Here is an 18,460-nt window from a genome sequence, read left to right on the forward strand (position 1 = left end):
ATAGTAAGGTCCAGATATGTTCGCCTGTCGTGACATGACCCGCGTGCGCGGAAATGCTTTCACAACGATTCTACGCTGGCGTTCCCATAACGGCGGCCCGCGCCTTAGCATAAACAGGTACGATACCCGTCCACAACCTGAACTGATGCACTCCCTGACCCACCAGCGCCTCAAGACCAGGCACAGTGACCCAACCGCTCTGCTCTGCGAGGCTCATCAGAGCAGTAACAGACGGCTTATAAGCCATCTCGACCAGAACTTTGGACGTCGATTTCGCCGCCCCGTTTGTCGCATCAGCAGAAGACGCCGACCTCGCAAAGATAGCGTCAAGAATGTCTTTCATGCCAGGATCGACTGGCGAGTCACCCGGAATTGTCCCAACACCCACAACAGGCACGCTTCCCAGTTGTTTGACCTCCTCCACCTGGCTCACGATCTTGATCCGGTATACCTCGGAAAAACTGGCGGTCATGTCTTCCAACTTTCCCTTGTTCCTGCCTACGACATAAATCGGCGCATATCCCATTTCTTTCAACGCATAGATAGCCGCTCGTGCCGTACCACCTCCTCCGACCACCATGGCGGCTTGTTGTAATCTTGGCCCTACGCCGGACCCAGCGCCAGCGTTGCGGAGGGAGAGCACAATACCTTGCCAATCTGTGTTGTGACCGATGAGGCGTACGTTCTCGCCCTCACCCTGATGTGGGACAATGGTATTTACCGCACCAATGACCTCAGCTGCATCATCGATCTGGTCGAGAAGGGGCATCACATCCCTCTTCAAAGGGATCGTCACACTCCCACCACCAAACTCCTTGTTTCGTATCAGCTTCTTCAGATCCTTCGCCTCATTCGTCTCGCAAAGCCCGTACTCATGCGGCAGGCCCGTCGCTTCGAAGAGATCATTATGCAAAGCTGGACTTCTCGATTGTTTGATAGGCGTCCCGAACAACCAGAACTTCTTTGCAGGAATGTCGCCGACTATACTAAGCACTTTCCTGATCTCGGCTGCCGAGACTTGTCCTGGCGCTGCTTTCGATGGAAGAGCAGGGTGTGAAACGGGCGTCATGAAGCTGTTCTCTACACGAGACATCTTACCTTTGTCACCCATGTTGATTGCGATGAACGGAAGTCGATGGCACTTAGTCGCGACCTGCCGACGGAAGGTCTTGAGGTCGTCATTATCTTGGCTTGATCTTGCAATGCCGACGAGCTTGACTATATCACCATAGCTTCTCGCCTGCTCGAACAGCTGCATCCAATCTTGGCCAGCATTGCTCCAGGACATCTGACTCTTCGGGTCGTGGTGGGAGGCGATAATATTACACATCTTCCGATGCTTGAACACGAAATCCTTCACCTCCTGCGGCGCAGTAAGCTCCAGATCCACGAAATCGAACCCCATCCTCAACCCCACACGATACAGACTCAAGGCCTGCTCGATCTTGGCTTCTGGCCATCGTCCACCTTGGCTCGCAGATCGCAGGGTGAAGATGAGTGGTAAAGTCGTGTTGGCTCTCAACAGCGCAATCTGGTCGACCAGAAACTCGTCCGTTGGCAACCCATCTTCCGCCTTAGGATCAACGAGGAGATCTACGCGAAGCTCAACCGCATTAACGCCGACCGTGACTTCCTCAAGCAGCGGTACCAACTCCCGAACATTCGGACTCGTGAGTGCGACAAAAAAGCTCTGCGTCTTCGCCTTTATCTCTTCAAGCGCACCACTTCGACCAGTCATCGTCTTCAGAAACCTTCCAAAATCATCCAATGGGCTCCTCCACCCAACAACCGCACTCCTCTCGTCCACGACCTGACTATGATAATGCAGATTACTACACTCTTCGAACCATGGCTTCCGCCTCAGATACACCCCCATCATGTCTTCCACATAAGCCGGCCTCGTCTTATCAATCTGCAAGAACCCCATCACGGCCTCGATATCTCTCGTCACTAACAGTACCATTCCTTCCTTCTGCCACTCCACCAACAGCTGCCGCGCCTCGGGTGTCTCAACGACCCCGCCACCAGTGGCGAAGACATGGCCTTCGGGTCTCTCTCGCATGACTGTTCGTAGGAGGTCTACCTCCTTTTGTCTGAAGCCGGCCCAGTCATTGTTTTTGAGGAGTTGAGGGATGGTGGTGTTGTATGTACGTTCAAGTTCAGTGTCCAGATCGATGAGAGGCCAGCCAAGGATTCGAGAAGCCCAGCCGCCTGTTGTTGTTTTGCCTGCACCGCGCATGCCTATGATGAAGATGGATTTCTTCACCTCCTTAGCCATAGTAGATGCGTTAAAGCCATTTGTCTTATTGTGACCGTTGGTAAGTGCTTTGAAACCAGAAGCGTGGGTATTCGGTGGGTCCAATCCCTCCATGTCCACTCCAAAGACACCACTCAACTGGTCCCACCATCCCGGCCACGTCTTCCCCACACACTCCCTCTCACCCAAGGCCGTCCCGATCGGCGCCACCAGCCCGAGAACAGAGAAGGACATAGCAACGCGATGGTCGTCATGACAGTGCACCTCCTCTCCAGCCGCCAAAGCCTTCAGCCCGCGCATACCCACCCCATCGATCTCGATCCCGTCTTCGAGTTCGCGACACACGACCCCAAACTTCGCAAGCTCAACACGCATAGCCTGTATCCGATTGCATTCCTTCTGCCTCTGATTCGCAATGCCCGTGATTCTCGTTGTACTGCCCGACTGCGCCACAGCGGCAAGCACACTAGCAGTCAGAAAAGCGTCAGTCATAGTCTCCATGTCCACTTCTGGTAGAGCCTTGAGGATGCCACTTTCTGGTCCGGAGACAGTCGTGCTGGATTCTGTTTGTTGGACCCGGCATCCCATAAGCCGGAGAACCTTCGTCGCAAAATCCGCATCGCCCTGCAGACTTCCAGAACCAATGTTAGGCACCGTGACCCTTGTTCCCGTCATCGCAGCAACAGCAAGCGGATAGGTAGCAGAACTCGCGTCGCTCTCGACCTCATAATTTCCAGGATTCGAGTACCGTCCTTTGGGGACATGATACACATCCTCCAGATCGCCACTCGCAGTCTTCCCCCTTCGCACTGTGATCCCGAAAGCAGCCATCATTGATAAAGTCATATCAATATACGGCTGACTAATAACCTTCCCACCCACCAACTTCAATGTGACCGGCTTCTTGGCGTAAGGAGCACACATGAGTATGGAACTTACGTACTGCGAACTCACTTTCGCCTCCAACTCGATCTCGCCTCCTTCTAACCCTCCAGCAGCTCGAATGCGGAGGGGGAGGGATTGCGAGGGAGGAGGATTGAGGTACTCCATATCCATGCCATTATTTCTCAGAGCCGTGACGAGAGGACCCTGAGGTCGCTCTTGCATACGTTTGTTACCCATCAAGACCGTGCTTGTTACGCTGCCCGCGGGTCGAGCGAGCGTAACGGCTGTGGTGAGAAAGCGGGAGGCGGTGCCCGCATTACCAATATATATCTCCTCCTTGCACGCCGTAAGTGCTCCACCATTGCCTTTCACCGCGAGCGTTCTGCCAGCATCTTCCCATGTGTAAGTCGCACCTCCCAGCTTTGCAATGGCTGTGAGCATGAATTGTGTATCATCGCTGTGAAGGAGGTTCGTTATTCTACACTCACCTTCTCCCAGCGCTGCAAGGAGCAGAACTCGGTTGGAGATGCTTTTGCTGCCTGGGGGTTTACACACGATCTCTTGTGGTAGCTTCCGCACTTTACCCACGCCCGGGCGCACTCGAATGGCAGGGCAAAGAACAATGTTGATATCTTTATCTGCAACTTTTGTGGCGCTGGGCTCGTGGCAAGCGCCAATCGAAGATAGCAAAACCACTTTCTTGGCACTTCCAGCATTCTTCTTGTCGACAGCCATTCGACGCAGCAGCTCGTCCGCAGGGCACTGTTTCGAAGTATGGTTTGTGATAAGTCTATCCTGTATCGATATCGGAAGGCCATAGGACGCAATGACTTTCGTCAATCGCGCCACAGCGCCGGAATCCAAGATGCCAAGATACCTCGCAAGCTCCGCCTCTTTCACCATCCCCACCGCTACAGCCTCACCGTGTAAGATCTCCGGGGTGAGGAGAGCTTCGTAAGCATGTCCAATGCTATGTCCGAAGTTGAGCAGATTTCTCAAACCACCTTCGCGCTCATCCGCACTGACTACCTCAGCCTTCACGCGAGCAGAACCAAGCACGATCCTCTTGAACACCTCCTCTACCCCCTCGAACCTGCCCTTGCCCACAGGCTTATCCAACGCAGTCATGATAGCAGCTGCACCGTCTTCGAGTCGTTCAAACTCCTCAGCATCCCATATCGCGGCCGTCTTGACCACCTCAGCCATTCCGTTGCATACTTGTCTCTTGTCCAACGTCTCGAGAAATTGAAGATCGATATACACCCTCTCCGGCTGCCAGAAGGAGCCAATCAAGTTCTTCCCAAGAGGCGTATCGATTGCCGTCTTACCACCAATAGACGAGTCGACCATTGCCAGTAAAGATGTAGGAATCTGACAGAAGCGTACACCACGCATGTACGTCGCTGCCACAAACCCGACCATATCACCAATCACCCCTCCACCTAATGCTAGAATGACGGTGTCACGTGTACATCCTTGCTTTAACAACCAATCCTCGACTTTACCTTTCGTCTGTCGACTCTTGCTCGTCTCATCTGGCCGTATTTGGTCGTAGATCAGCAAGCGTGCCTCCTCTGGTCTCTTGCCCAGACTCTCACGTGTACTCTCGAAGCGAGTCCTGAAGGCGGAGATGTAAGGTAAGGCGGCAAGGTTAGTGTCGCATATGAGGACGTAGGTGGTCGAGAGGATGTTGGTGAGGAGGTCGGTGGCTATGTAGTTGTTCCAGAGGCCGTAGTCAACCACTATCGCATCTTTGCCAAGGATTGATATCACTGTCGCCGAGGACGTTTGGGTGGTTTCTGCCATGGTTGTGTATTGTACGTGTAGTGAGTATATTGCGGTTTAGCTGATCACTTGCTCGCTGACCAGCAAGCTCGCAGACCTCGATGCCAGGACAAGGTCGCAGGAATGTAGACCGATGATATCCCCCAGGCGCAACTGGCTGATACAAGCTCTCTTGGGTCGTGGTATATACAATGGCTCATGCTCGTACGAGTCATACCATTGACTCGAAGCTCTGGAACTTTTTGGATAATGCAGACCAGCATAAATACTTTCGTAAGCGTGCATAAACTTGCTCAAACGTTTAACGACCTCTTTCTCATCCTCTTCGTCCTCTTCATCCTCTTCGCCAACACTGCGGCACCTGTAGACGTATGGACCATGGCGGAGGTAACTCGACTACACGATCACGTCTATCCACTGCCACATGCGGCATTTTGCTGGAGTCCAGGGACCTCATGCACTATCCAGATTACGCCCATTGCCAAAGACGAATTACAGCATCGACTATATCTCCATGCTAACCAGGTAGCTTTCATGTACGAACATCATACAGCCGAGTTCGAAGTATAAACCGAATGGGTGAGACAGTTTGGTATGAAGCTTAGCGAGATATTCCTTTCTTTATTGTCTTCTTTGTCCGCCACCAGAAGCGGAAGTATGGAGGGAACCAACCCATATACCCTACTACATGCCCCCCATCATCCTAGCTTTCAATCTCTCAGCATCTCGGCCATAGCATTGGACTAAGAAAAGTGCCAAGATGCATACCATTACCCTTCTGCCCTTCGCCCTCGCCGCCTTCGTCGCAGCTAAACAGCACCACACATCATCCTCATCTCATAGGTCTTTGGGAGGGACTCATCCGTCTTCGCATGTTACGGCGGTAAAGCCAACTCTGAAGCCGACTTCGATCCAGTATGACCCCCTGACGGCTCACGCGTTAGGTGGCGAAGGTCTCCTCGAGCGAGACGGCCTTGATAGCGAGGACAAACGATCGGCCTCCTCTGACGCCATTCGGGCGTGGGAGAAGGCTCATGGCGGACAGCCCGTAAACTATCAGGCCATCCCTAGTGCTGGAACACCAGATGTACAAGGACATTACTTCGAGCCTAGAGCGGCAGATAACGAGGGCCATATCGCTGACAAGTCCCGCGAGGAGCTTGACAAGTACTATGCCAACCTCGCCGCACGCTGGGCTTCAAGTCCTCCCACTCCTTCTGCCGTCTCGCCAACGACTACTGCTAGTCGCTCCCATACCAGGGCTCACACCCATACTGGCACGCACACCCGCCCATCAACTGGCAGCTGGACTCACAAACCATCCGTTACTCACACCCATAGTCCCATCTCCGGTGATCCATGGCAAGCAGGGCCCCACAACCACGGCCCGCACGAACACCACTCCCGCTCAGCAAAAGAACTCAATGCCGAACTCCTGCACCAAGCAATGCCACACGACCCGCATATCGAGCACCTGCACAAGCGCTCTCTGAACGAATACTACACTTACCTCTCCGCGCGCTCTATTCCAGAGTTCCCAGAGCACGATGAAGTGGACACTTCGCTGGCCGGGTATCCCGTCCCAAACGATAACGCCGATGGTGCGCATGAGCATTACGCTCGTTCAGCACAAGAACTGAACGCCGACCTCCTCAGCCAGTCGATTCCGCCCCACCCTCATCTCGACCACCCGGATAACCCTTCGCTGGAAGAATACTACGCGTACCTGAGCACTCACTCCGTTCCGGACTTTCCAGAACACGACGAGATAGATACTTCATTGGCTGGCTACCACGTCCCATATGACCATGTCATTCCCGTCCCCGCCGCCGCCGCACCAATTATCACACCAGCACCGGTCTTGAAAGTCAGAGGTCTCAAATCGTATTGGGAGACCTTGAAGAGTGAGTATGCCAGTCTTGGCGCCTCGATTAGGTCGCATTGGCATTAGAGAACGGTGCTTTGGACTTTGGACTAGTGAACAACATGCAGGCTAAAGACAGGGATAGGGCAGGTCTGGGGACGTCCCGTGCCTACAGTGTGTTGAGCGACAGTAATGATTGATATCTCTTGAGAATTTCATGCCCATACACCATTTCCATGCATATCACTACCCTGCGAAGCTCACCTTACTGGAGATAGGCACCCCCCGTCTCCCGATGAATTTGATCAAACATGGGCTTTGCACTAAACCACCCTGCACGATGTGACCCGACGTTGCGGCAAGTATATTCGGCAGTCTCGTCGTCAATGACGATGGGTTTCTCGCCTCGAGAGCCGGCGGCCGCTTCGGCCATGAGTTGGCTGTGGCAGCATTTCTCTAGCGAAACGAACCAGAATACTGCCTAGAAAGAGTTGTTGAAATTAGCATCAGGCCATCGCTTGCAGTGAATTTATGGTATGACGTACCTCTTCGATCGTGTGGCCGACTGTAAGTAAACCGTGACTTTGCAGAAGAGCAGCCTTCTTCTGTCCCAATGCCTCCGCAATCTGTTTGCCCTCGGTCTCGGCCAGCACGACACCGTTGAAGCTATCGTACACAACATGATCATCGTGGAAAGCGCATGCATCCTGGGTCAGAGTATCGATTTTCCGTCCAAGACTGCACCATGTGCGGCCGTAGATGGAATGACTATGCGCCGCGCACATAACATCTGGGCGCGCCTCATGAACAGCATGATGAATCATGTATGCTGCTGTGTTTAGAAGCCTCACCTCGCCACCATCAATCACCTTTCCTTGCGCATTGACTTGGATCAGATCGGATTTGTTTATATGGCTGAACGCCACTCCAAAAGGGTTCACCCAGAATGTATCGGTTTGGACGGGATCGCGGAGAGTGATATGGCCTGCTACTCCCTCGTCGAAGCCGTTCTTGCCGAAGATGCGGAAAGCTGCTGCCAGGCGGCCCTTTAAGTACTCGCGCTCGGCGTATTTGTCGTCAAACTTGGGCGGGCGTGGGAAGTCAAGCATTTTTCCTCGTGCGATGTTCTTCTTGACGCCGGGTTCCAGTGGTGCTTCACCGGCGTTGACAGGCTCGGTGTTGCCATTGCTGTTCAGGCCCTCGGGTGCGTCTTCTGCATGTGGGGCCATGCTTGCTGTTAATCTTTGAGTAGTTCTGTGGTTGCGAAATTCTTTCCAGTCTGTCCTTCTGATGAGAGTAGTGTATCAATGCTTTGGTATGGGATGAAAGCAGTTCAGAGGATTGAAGGAAGTAGAAGTGGCGTTAACGTATAAGAAACCCTACCTGCGTATCTTACCCCACACCTACCTAGGTACTCGGAGGCTATACTCGGGCAATAGTACGTATGCTCGGCATAAAGATTGTCGGATATTAGTACTGTCTCCGATCGAGACGCTGGGTCTCGAGCTGAGATGGTGTTGAGGCTCCATGTGGCTCGGGCTTGCATAGGACCTCCATATAGTCTCGCCGGGACTGATTTTGGCCTTGGAAGGACACCAGTAGTTGGTGTGGCGTGGAGGGGTGGGGTCGGTGGAACTACTCCAGTTTTCCTTGTCCGATATCGCCGTTGTGTTCACGTGAGAATTGTGGTCCATTAGAAAGCGGGTCGTTTCCGCACTTCTCCTTGCTCAGATTAACTACGTATTATTTTACAACGACCTCGAGGCCACTGCTAACGACATCTTCACTGCATAAGACACATGAGGCTGATGTACCTCGAGACCGGCCGGAGATGACGATGCTGCGCTTACACTGCAGCCGGATTTTGCTCCATTGATGATGGCCTTCCTTAGTAATCCACGGAGTTCAGCGGCAAGAAATCCGTGCTGCCAAAAGTAGACACCTCAATTCTAATGGCCATGATACGGGCGATACAGTGGAAGTCGAGAGGCACACTTCGGAGAAACTGACAGACCACCTACTTTCATGGTCTTGCATAGGATGCGAAGTCATCTACACACCTCGAGCACATTTCGCTGCTCAGATCTTTCCCAACTACGACTTCTGACCTTCGCTGTTCGTCTGAACCGCACTTGCATTAGCCTAGCCGGGATCCACCGTTCACACAAGCACTTGCAGTCTTGTAGAGCGCAGGGCGTGCGGCTTGTCCTATCTCGCGTGCCCAGAAGTAACCAGAGATGACTCCGTAGGTCTTTCAGAAGGCTGAACGAAAGGTGACTGCTTTCCTTTGACATTTTCTTGACATAAGTTTCACGCCCTTCGACTACCTGTCTCATCACTGCCATTGGCATACTGGCATCGGTAGGGCGTCGCCGATCATGGGGGACGGCCATGGTTACATTGACCCTGCTGCATTGACGCAGGCTGCTGAGGGTCCGATCTTCTCGTCAAGCTCTCTGGACATTCCTGATGCCTTCACAGTCGATGCGCTGGTACCTGAAGGCAATTGCCCTTCCCATCCTGGAGACTTGTGTCTATGTCACGGCTTCCTTGGTGACTGGGACGTTGCAGCACCATTCCCTACTGTGACGGAGACGCTCACTGCCTCGGGTCTAGACGAGCCCGACTACTCGAAGTTCGAGAATTGGATCCCTCGATTTGTACGACCAGAGAAGCCTTGCGACTACTGCAAGTCCAAACGCCTGGACTGCTATCTGCAACGTGGTCAAGCTAGCTGCACTCCTTGCAAGTCGCTGTTCCGAGAATGCAGTCTTACGAACTCGCAGACGCTGGAGTCCGTAAACTACTTTGACAAGGACAGAGGCACCTTCCTGGACACATTACATGCTGTAGATGAGGATCAATGCTGTCAAGGTGGTCTGACTGGGATCAAGACGCTGAGGTCAAGGGGACACGCTGGAACTGTTACGCCACCGGTATTCGAAGATGATGCGCCAGGGAGCTCGAAGAGAAATGGTGAGCCCTGCCAGAAACTGGTCTCCACATGCATAGGATATCCTCCATGAAACACAATACTGATACAATCATGCAGGAATTCGCTTTCCTCGAAATGCAGTCAAGATATTGCGGGAATGGCTGGACACTCACGTCGACCACCCATACCCCAGCGAAGCAGAAAAGATCGAGCTTGAGCGAAAGACCGAGCTTAAGCCTGCACAAATAGCCAATTGGTTAGCGAACGCACGTAGAAGGCGAAAGGTGAACGATAAGGCTCGGCCTAGGGTAAGTGCTTGTAGACTAGTCGATAAGCACGCCTTAACTCACATCTGCCTGCTAGGTCTGCGCGTCACCCTCTTTACGACCAACTACTCCGGCTCTACCAATACCAGGGGCGACTGAGAAGCCGTGGGAGGAGCTCAATCCTCTACAGAGATGGCAGCACTCTCCACCCGAGAACGAACCAGCTGCTTTCACCGATATTGCGAACGCCGTTGCTAACAGCGACCTACCGGACGACGGATCAACTTCGCCTTCTAGTGCTGGGCGCCCAAAGAAGTCAAGTGCTGGTTCCGGATTCTCCAATTTCCGTGCACCATCTACGACTTCGCTCGACACATCTGGCGCTCAATCGTCTTCAATTTCGCAGTCTAGTGCGGCCTTCTCACAGGGATCTTCGCAGTCTCTGGGCTCATTTGGCTCTTTCAACTCATCATTGGCGGGCAAACGTGATAGACGACGCAGACGCCGACCAACCGCCCTTGCGCAACAGAGGCAGTCGGAAGACAAGAAGCGGATGTTCCAGTGCACATTCTGCACAGACACGTTCAAGTCAAAATACGACTGGACGCGGCATGAGAAGTCCTTGCACTTATCGCTCGAAAAATGGATATGCCATCCGCTTGGTCCAATGTTGGTAGACCCAGTCACAAATGAGAAGAAGTGCGTATACTGCGAGGAACGTGATCCGTCCGGTGAGCATATCGAGGGCCATAACCACCGACAATGCGAAGACAAAGGACTTGATGCACGAACCTTCTACCGGAAAGATCATCTGCGGCAGCACCTACGTCTGATGCATGGATGTGGCATGACAGCTCCAATGGATGTATGGAAGTCCACAGCAGTCAACATCAACAGCCGGTGTGGCTTCTGTGCTCAACGGTTTACTGTCTGGCAAGAGCGTGTAGATCATCTGACTGCCCATTTCAAAGCTGGTGTGCGCATGCGGGAATGGAAAGGCTGTCGAGGACTCGACCCTGCTGTGGCGGCACAAGTCACAAACGCGATGCCGCCATATTTAATTGGCATCGAGGCTGTAAGTCCACAGCCCTTTAGCGCCACGAACAGATCGTCCTGGCACCTTCGCCGTCCTTCTCAAGGTGGACAACAGGTATATGATGCGTACTCCAACGACCCTCTGATGCGACCAGCCGTTGACGAGGCAGACAATAGTTATGCAACAAAAGCTACATGCTGGGAAATCCTTACGGTCAGGCTTGGCAAATATGCCAATGAGATGGCGCAAAAGGGAATAGTCCTGACCGATGAGATGCTACAGCAGCAAGCACGACGCATTTTATATGAGTCTGATGATTCGTGGAACCAGACTGCCGCGGACAATCCTGAGTGGCTGGATCTGTTCAAGAAGGCACATGGACTTGACTTCATTCCCGATGCTGTTGGTGGCCAAGGTCTCGATATACCAGAGGATCTGGAGACTTATGGTGATCTTGGTCTACGGATTCCTTTCGCTGTACAGCTTGCTGCTTACAATTCCAAGCAAGCTGTCGGTCAACCATCGAGCAAATTCGTACCAGAGGCATACCATGAGGCTTTAGCGAACAGGCGAACGCACTTCCGGGATCTGTATGCCCAGCTTTATGAAGCTGCTAAGCTACACGACGAGGACTTTCGATGTGGGCATGAAGAGTGCAAAGATAATGTGGCCGATATCAGCTGGCTAGATGCGAGCGATATTTCTGGGTCGAAGCACAAGCGCTGGTGCAGCCAAGAAGTGCCCTCCGAGCTAGTCAAGCCTTTTGCTGTCTACGGCCGTAGATCACCTGCTTCGACAGCCACGCACTCTGTGCAAAACAGCGTGTCTGTGGGGCGTAGCATGGGCGCGATACCATCACATCTCACCACCGACTGGCTGATCGACAATGCGGAGCAGAGCAGCCGAGTGAAGGGACTTGAGGCTCTAGCACGTATGGAGGTACCTATGGTGGATTGCCCAATCCCGCCGGGCGAACGCATTGGTGGACGTATACCGAGACACAAGATGGAACTCCCTCCGGATCGTGCTCAGAGATTTGCGACTGTCACCGGACCTTGGGAGGATGCTGGTATGATGCCTGACGCTATACCTGGATATATCGCTCCTGGTGCACTGTCGGCTGATTTGTCACTGCCGACGATCGAGCAAACCCGTCAGGTCACGACGGGAGCCGTAATGGAGTTTCTAGGTGGCGGAATGGGAGGTCATCTGTCTTTCAGCACTGACGCGAACACTTCTGCTATACCCCTGATGGCATCTGCTAGTGAACTTGGCCAAATTGACTGGTCGATGCAGGATCTTGATGAGCTGATCGCTGCGACTTCGACGGCTCCGCCTGCTACTTCTACACAGCTCGCTACCGCGTGGCACGGTGGCTCGAGTATATTTGCTGCCCAGTCTCTGGTGCACAGCAACTCGCGATCATCTTTGCCCACGATAATGGCAGAAGAAAGTCTGGGAGCAGATCTAGTAATGGAAGACTTGAATTTTGACGACATGACGTTTGATGCCGCGTATGATCTGCCGCTAGACGACACGTTCCTGCCGCAGATGGAAGGACTATGAAATGCCGAGACAGCTAGATTATAGAGTTGTTTGCTGCTTTAGAATTTGCAAGTCGTTGTTCGGCGACTTGACAGGGAAAACTAGGAAGTAACAGTTTTTTTTGGGAATACAAAAGCAACAAGACTGTCTTTATGTACAAGCACATACATTTCGGCCTCTACAAACCGGCAGTAGAGTGTTTCGCTGTGTTTCCATTCGTTTCGTAATTCATCGGTTTTGCTTCATGATCGACCATTCATTCCAGCTCAAGAAAGCTCCACGATCTTAGCTAGAACTTCGTATCCTGTATTTTGTACCGACATAGACTGTGTTTCAATATCCCCACTGAAGTGCCATCGACGGGGCCACGTATACGTCCCGTCGATACTCTGCTCGCCATCGAGCGTGATTGAGAGATTGTGAAATATCTTCCAGTGATCTCGCAAGGTATCAACCAGGTTGCCAGCGGTGATTCCTAAAGGTGTCGTGTTCTCAATGTGGCTCCGTGGGCAAGTCCCGTTACCTTTCAGCGTGCAAGAGATATTGAGATTGTGGACAGGTGGGTAAGCAATGGACATTCGGCGCCACGATGCTTTCCTCTCGTACGGTGATTTGACAATTTCTGGACCGGCGCTGCTAGATACAAATCCATCGTGGCGTATACCCTCCCCTCCGTCTCGTGTCGAGATCATGCTTTGAATGAGGGGGTGGATGAATAGCTCCTTTTCGTGATCCCAGGCCTCCCACTTCTGGATCATCCATCCGGAATTGGTATACCTGTCAAGCGTAATCGTCCCAGATGGAGCGAGGAAGAGGCTTTGTTGTATCAGTTTGCTCTCGCGTACGACGGCCCTCCATGTGGTATTTACGCGTTGGACGAGTAGTACATCAGCTACTGGAAGATACAGAAGAATATGTTGCAACAGTTCCGGAAGGGCGAACGTCTTCTCTGCGGCATCCATGCTGGAGGTATTATTAATGTCGTACAGATATTATGTTACCAATCCACAGTCTCAATCGTCTAAGGCCGGCTGAGTGTCGTCCAAGCCGATGCCTATCGCTAGAGACGATCTGATACCAAGGATCAGGCGATAGCAATGGACAGAAGGAGATCCCAATGGCTGTTTGAACTTGCCCCGTGACGAGGTCCATTTGTGCCGAGAGCCGTCTAGGGCGTGGAGGTGAGATCCACCTCCACTAGTGACGGTCTATTGACGGTCATGACTGGCTCTTTCTTCAAGAGATGCTCGGTTAAGCTGTGACCGACAGCGGCGAAAGAAATGTACTTGCCTGTGAGGTTGTTTGTAGTGTGCAATCAACGTGTACCTGCGATCGCACCTCTCGATGATATTGGGTAGGTCTCGTGACTTGACTCTCCTCTTCTCGCCTTCTATATACCTCCAATCGAGCTAGGATGCTCGAATAAGGATGGTCAAATTATTTGATGACCATGAGACGACTGAGCATAAACACACTTCTGGCGAAGAGAACCACGAACTGCATCGTTCACCTGTCGAGGAAGCATCTGGAGCGACATCGCAGGAACACATTGACGAAATCGAGCAAGTCTACGAGCCTTACGAAGAGGACGATCATGAGAAGCATGGGGAAGCGAAGCAGAATCGACTCGAGCTTCACCGCACTACAAGTCGAGCAAGTCGAATCAGTGCCGTAAGCAATAGGCTCGACAGGACGTTCACGACGAGATCACTGCCTGAGCCTGGTCCACCGCCAGACGGAGGGTGGCGTGCTTGGAGTCAGGTGGCGTGCGGATGGCTGGTTATCTTCTCTTCATGGGGCTGGGTGAACTCTTATGGCGCATGGCAAACGTACTATACCTTGAGTCTCGATGCACCGCCGGCAACGATTGCATGGATCGGAACGGTGTCGAATTTTGGGACTTTCTTCTGTGGTATGTCATCAAACCCATATCGAACGAGTCTCGCATGCTGACAAGTGACCCCAAGGTGGTAAGCCTACATAAGATCTGTTGTCAGCTCTTAGATGTGCTAATGAAGAGTCTTAGCCTTTAGTGGCCGACTCTTAGACGCTGGCCTGTTTCTGCCTACAGTCCTGGTCGGTGCAACGATACAGGTGCTCGGGATCTTCCTGATGAGCATCAGCACAAAGTTCTGGCAATTAATGCTGACCCAAGGCATTCTCACTGGTCTTGGCTCTGGCATTCTGTTCACACCATGTAAGCGTTCTCCATAGACTCGCATGTCCTCGAGAATTCTTAGGCGGCCGCTGATAACCGTGTAGGCATGGGTCTGATGGCGACATACTTCTCTAAGCATCGCGCTGTCGCACTAGGTGTAGCAACCACAGGCAATGCAGTCGGAGGTGCCATCTACCCGACCATCGTTGCGCAGCTGCTACCCAAGATCGGCTTTGCATGGACAGCAAGGGTGCTTGGCTTCCTCAACCTGGGTCTCCTTTCAGTTGTAATAGCGTTCATGCGACCTCGTCTTCCACCACGAAGGTCTGGACCAATGCTGGAGCTCTCCGCTTTCAAGGAAGGACCATATGCTTTCTTTGTGCTTGCGATGTTCTTCGCCTTCTATTCCATCTACAGCGTGTTCTACTATGTTGGTAAGCTGGTCAGAATACTTTGTGCGGTCCGCCATCTGTTCTGACTTTCTTTCTAGCATCTTTTGGGCTGCAGAAGCTCGGCATGTCGTATGAGGCAGCAACGAATATGGTTGTCATAGTCAATGCTATTGGCATCCCTTCACGACTTATTGCCCCATACTTCGCTGACAAGTACGGCACGTTGACGACCGTCGGACCCTCTATGATGGCATTGACTATTGTGGCATACTGCTGGCTAGCCGTTCACGATATCGCTGGGCTCTACATATTCACCATCTTCTATGGTATCACTGCCGCAGCTTTCCAGTGCCTCTTTCCTTCGACAGTAGCGAGCCTGACACCCCGGCTTGATATGCTCGGCACGCGGATTGGGATGGCTGGTAGTGCTTGTTCGTTTGCAGCGCTGACTGGCCCTGCTATATTTGGGGCTATACAGACAGCCATGGGAGGCCGGTACACTGGGTCCATGATCTTTGCCGCGACCTCCACGTTGCTTTGCGTCGCATCTATAGTGGCTTCTCGATGGTGTAAGGTAGGCTGGCATCTGCATCAGAAATGCTGAGCGATCGAAGTATAAGGCGAATTAGCGTGGCGTTCTTCAGGATATACGAGATTGATTCGAATGGAGGGTCTGTCCAATATAGAAAGCATTGCATGATGATCTAGCATAGCAGCGAGCATATACAGCACACGAATTATCTGTATTGCGGCACCCACACCTGCGGCATCAGATCTCGGCTACTGTCAGACTTGTTGCGGACTGGCATCTCGACGTCTGTGTCCTCAAGCAATCCTACAAGCCTGTTCTTGTACATAGCTAGTCCGCGATACATTCGCGACTTCTCCTCAAAGCACTCTTCGGTCCCCAGGAGAGGCAGCTGCCGCAGAATTGCCGCAAGGATAGCCACCTGCATGTTCAGTGGATTGACCAGCCCGGTTGTCATGCTTGAGGCCCTTACGATAGCATCGTAGTGGAAGACCAGCTGATGTGCTCCTACGTCGCGAACGTCACCGTCTCGAGATCCGGTATCCTGGACAGCATTAGCTCGATACGCCAGCCATGCACTGATGTGGTCGAGCTGAGATCTATTTGGCGCATTATCGACGACCAAGCGCACATATAGACTGGTGTTGCTGATGAGCGCTTGCAATGTCTTGCACGGCATGGCTTCAATCGAGCTGGTGAGACCGGTAAAGTCATAATTCGGTGCTTGGAAGTGAATCCTGGCGTTGGCAAGAAGCACGTCCCGAACCTCAAAGTGGATCTGCTTGCAAACTAGCAGTACTGATAGTGGCGGCGGTCTTCTCCGGCGCTTCGAGGGCACAACCGGCGACAGCACCATGTCTGTTGCGAGTCGCTCATACACGGCATTTCGCAGTTCGGATGGAAGGCCTAGGAATGATGCTTTTGTGGAGTTCCCCTGTTGATCTACGAACGAGTCAAGAATGATCTTATTGTGCTGTTGGGCGCGGACTGCCATGCGGCCGCGTCGAAATATGTCAAGCATTGTGCTCGCAAGTAAATATCTGTGGGTGAGCCACAGTCCAGCCGCCAACCTCTGTTATGGTGAGGTCAAGCGAACGGGGTCATCTTGATGTGGTGGTGGAAGAGGTGCGCTTTGCGGGGGCTCGGGTGGCGTCACCACGTTGTTTCTCTAGGCATACCATTCAATGATAGACAAGGCCGTGGCATCAGCAGACGGAAGGTGTATCATCGCATCTAGCGACGCTCCGTACAGCGTTGCTCAGCTACAGAGCTCGAGTCAGTTTTGATTGTACGATAAGTCGATGGGAACATCTGACCAGTAATTGTCAATTATACCTCATCAACGACGTCCCGCCTGACCACACTCTGGATATTATCCTTTGCTCAGTAGCATGGTGCCTGATTGCAGTGGCGGCATTGCCATCAGGTGGACGGCTAAGGCTCTATACGATTATTGCGATCTAAGTGATTGGTTCTTGGTTCTGTCGTGGGTCAATACATGGAGCCGCCCGCACCTGGACGCGGACTGAAACAAGAAAGCAGGCAAGGTCGCTGATATCGTCGAATGCTGTATCGATGATCTACTGCTTATCCACTTGGCCGCTATTGTCAACACCTCATCATCCTCCTGGTCTTGAAGCACTTAAGATGGACCTATATGTGACTCTCATAGGCATCTTTAATCACTTAATTGGCTGCCTATCAGCCGCCCTCTAGATACTTACCCTTGAAGGTTGGCAAATCACGTCGAGGCTGGCGATATGTTCTCTGCGCACTGCTCGCTCCACAGGTTCTGCTCAATGGCACACCGCCGGAAGCTCTCACTCGTTCTTCTGGGGTGGACTTCGTTGTTATCATAACGCGAGGCGAGTCCGGATCGACGGTCGAGCTATATTGACGGTCGCACAGACCTAGCAAAAGTTGCTACCATAAGTATCTCCTCTCGCGCTTACGCAGGCCGCAAGGCTGTGCCAATATCTGTTTCGCACCCAGACATTGGGCTGATGTGCTCAAGCATATCCATGGAAATATGACTCCGCGATCATCCACGATAAAGACCACAACAGAGACGCAAGTCAAGGGTAAAAGGATGAAGGCCGACTTTGAAGAAAATACGGAGCAGCTTGCACACAACAACTCATCATCCAAAGCATACTGTCAAAGTACGCAAATTACATCGAGTGTTAAGACTGTAATCAAACGGCATATATCTACCGCTCGAGCAGCCTTGCACATATCTCTTTCCCATATTCCACAGAAGCTCGCAGAAGCCGCGATATGCACAGGAGCGTTCGAGCTGAGCGTACTGCCGCTTGTCATGAGTGAAAAGGAGTCTCAGTATGCGTACGTCCTCAAGGTGGCGGAGCACATGGCAGGTGGCAGCTTTCTTGGCAAACTACAGGGCGATCATACTCTTGCAGGTGTCCAGTCCACGGGCAGGCGATGGCAGGGAACATAGTGTCCAGCCTACTGTTGGGATCATGACTATCATGAACAGAAAGGAACAGTTGTCGTAATGCTAGATTGAAGCATTGAGGGAAGAATTAAACAGCGACCAGCGCCTCTCGTTAGATTACATACTGTTATAAGCTATGGAAGATATCGTACAACTCTCGAATGAAGCTCTTAGCACGCTCAGAACAAATACGCGCTAACCACCAAGAGTGCAACACTTTTTGCCGCCATGTTTCGGCGACACCGCGCCACGCTATGCATACAATGTCTTACAATGTAACCACTTCAAACATTCATTCGTCCAGTGCTGATTTGTGTTGTTCACCATCCTCATCATTCGTGTGAAAAAGCCGT

General features: G+C 52.3%; 6 protein-coding genes across 6 annotated transcripts; 3 read left to right on the plus strand and 3 right to left on the minus strand.

The window, feature by feature from the left end:
- Nucleotides 1-70: 70 nt before the first annotated feature.
- ARO1 (3-dehydroquinate dehydratase (3-dehydroquinase)) lies at nucleotides 71-4,948 on the minus strand (the record flags this gene model as incomplete). Its single annotated transcript, XM_064840490.1, has 2 exons — nucleotides 71-3,573; nucleotides 3,631-4,948. 2 exons carry the CDS (start codon nucleotides 4,946-4,948, stop codon nucleotides 71-73), a joined length of 4,821 nt encoding a protein of 1,606 aa, XP_064691940.1.
- Nucleotides 4,949-5,687: 739 nt separating this feature from the next.
- On the plus strand, nucleotides 5,688-6,924 carry LTS14_007802 (uncharacterized protein; the record flags this gene model as incomplete). Its single annotated transcript, XM_064840491.1, has 2 exons — nucleotides 5,688-6,835; nucleotides 6,906-6,924. The coding sequence occupies 2 exons, from the start codon at nucleotides 5,688-5,690 to the stop codon at nucleotides 6,922-6,924; spliced, it is 1,167 nt and encodes a 388-aa protein (XP_064691941.1).
- Nucleotides 6,925-7,056: 132 nt separating this feature from the next.
- LTS14_007803 (uncharacterized protein) lies at nucleotides 7,057-8,020 on the minus strand (the record flags this gene model as incomplete). The annotated part of the gene is made up of 2 exons (XM_064840492.1): nucleotides 7,057-7,272; nucleotides 7,337-8,020. 2 exons carry the CDS (start codon nucleotides 8,018-8,020, stop codon nucleotides 7,057-7,059), a joined length of 900 nt encoding a protein of 299 aa, XP_064691942.1.
- Nucleotides 8,021-9,169: 1,149 nt separating this feature from the next.
- On the plus strand, nucleotides 9,170-12,594 carry LTS14_007804 (uncharacterized protein; the record flags this gene model as incomplete). The annotated part of the gene is made up of 3 exons (XM_064840493.1): nucleotides 9,170-9,767; nucleotides 9,844-10,034; nucleotides 10,090-12,594. The coding sequence occupies 3 exons, from the start codon at nucleotides 9,170-9,172 to the stop codon at nucleotides 12,592-12,594; spliced, it is 3,294 nt and encodes a 1,097-aa protein (XP_064691943.1).
- A 1,407-nt stretch (nucleotides 12,595-14,001) lies between these two features.
- Nucleotides 14,002-15,727, plus strand: LTS14_007805 (uncharacterized protein; the record flags this gene model as incomplete). Its single annotated transcript, XM_064840494.1, has 5 exons — nucleotides 14,002-14,485; nucleotides 14,531-14,543; nucleotides 14,607-14,770; nucleotides 14,836-15,165; nucleotides 15,222-15,727. 5 exons carry the CDS (start codon nucleotides 14,002-14,004, stop codon nucleotides 15,725-15,727), a joined length of 1,497 nt encoding a protein of 498 aa, XP_064691944.1.
- Nucleotides 15,728-15,860: 133 nt separating this feature from the next.
- HEM15_4 (ferrochelatase hem15) lies at nucleotides 15,861-16,673 on the minus strand (the record flags this gene model as incomplete). Its single annotated transcript, XM_064840495.1, has 2 exons — nucleotides 15,861-16,073; nucleotides 16,125-16,673. 2 exons carry the CDS (start codon nucleotides 16,671-16,673, stop codon nucleotides 15,861-15,863), a joined length of 762 nt encoding a protein of 253 aa, XP_064691945.1.
- Nucleotides 16,674-18,460: the final 1,787 nt, after the last annotated feature.

The sequence above is a fragment of the Recurvomyces mirabilis genome, assembly GCF_035927965.1.
Source record: "Recurvomyces mirabilis strain CCFEE 5264 chromosome Unknown scaffold_22, whole genome shotgun sequence".
Lineage (NCBI taxonomy): Eukaryota > Fungi > Ascomycota > Dothideomycetes > Mycosphaerellales > Teratosphaeriaceae > Recurvomyces > Recurvomyces mirabilis.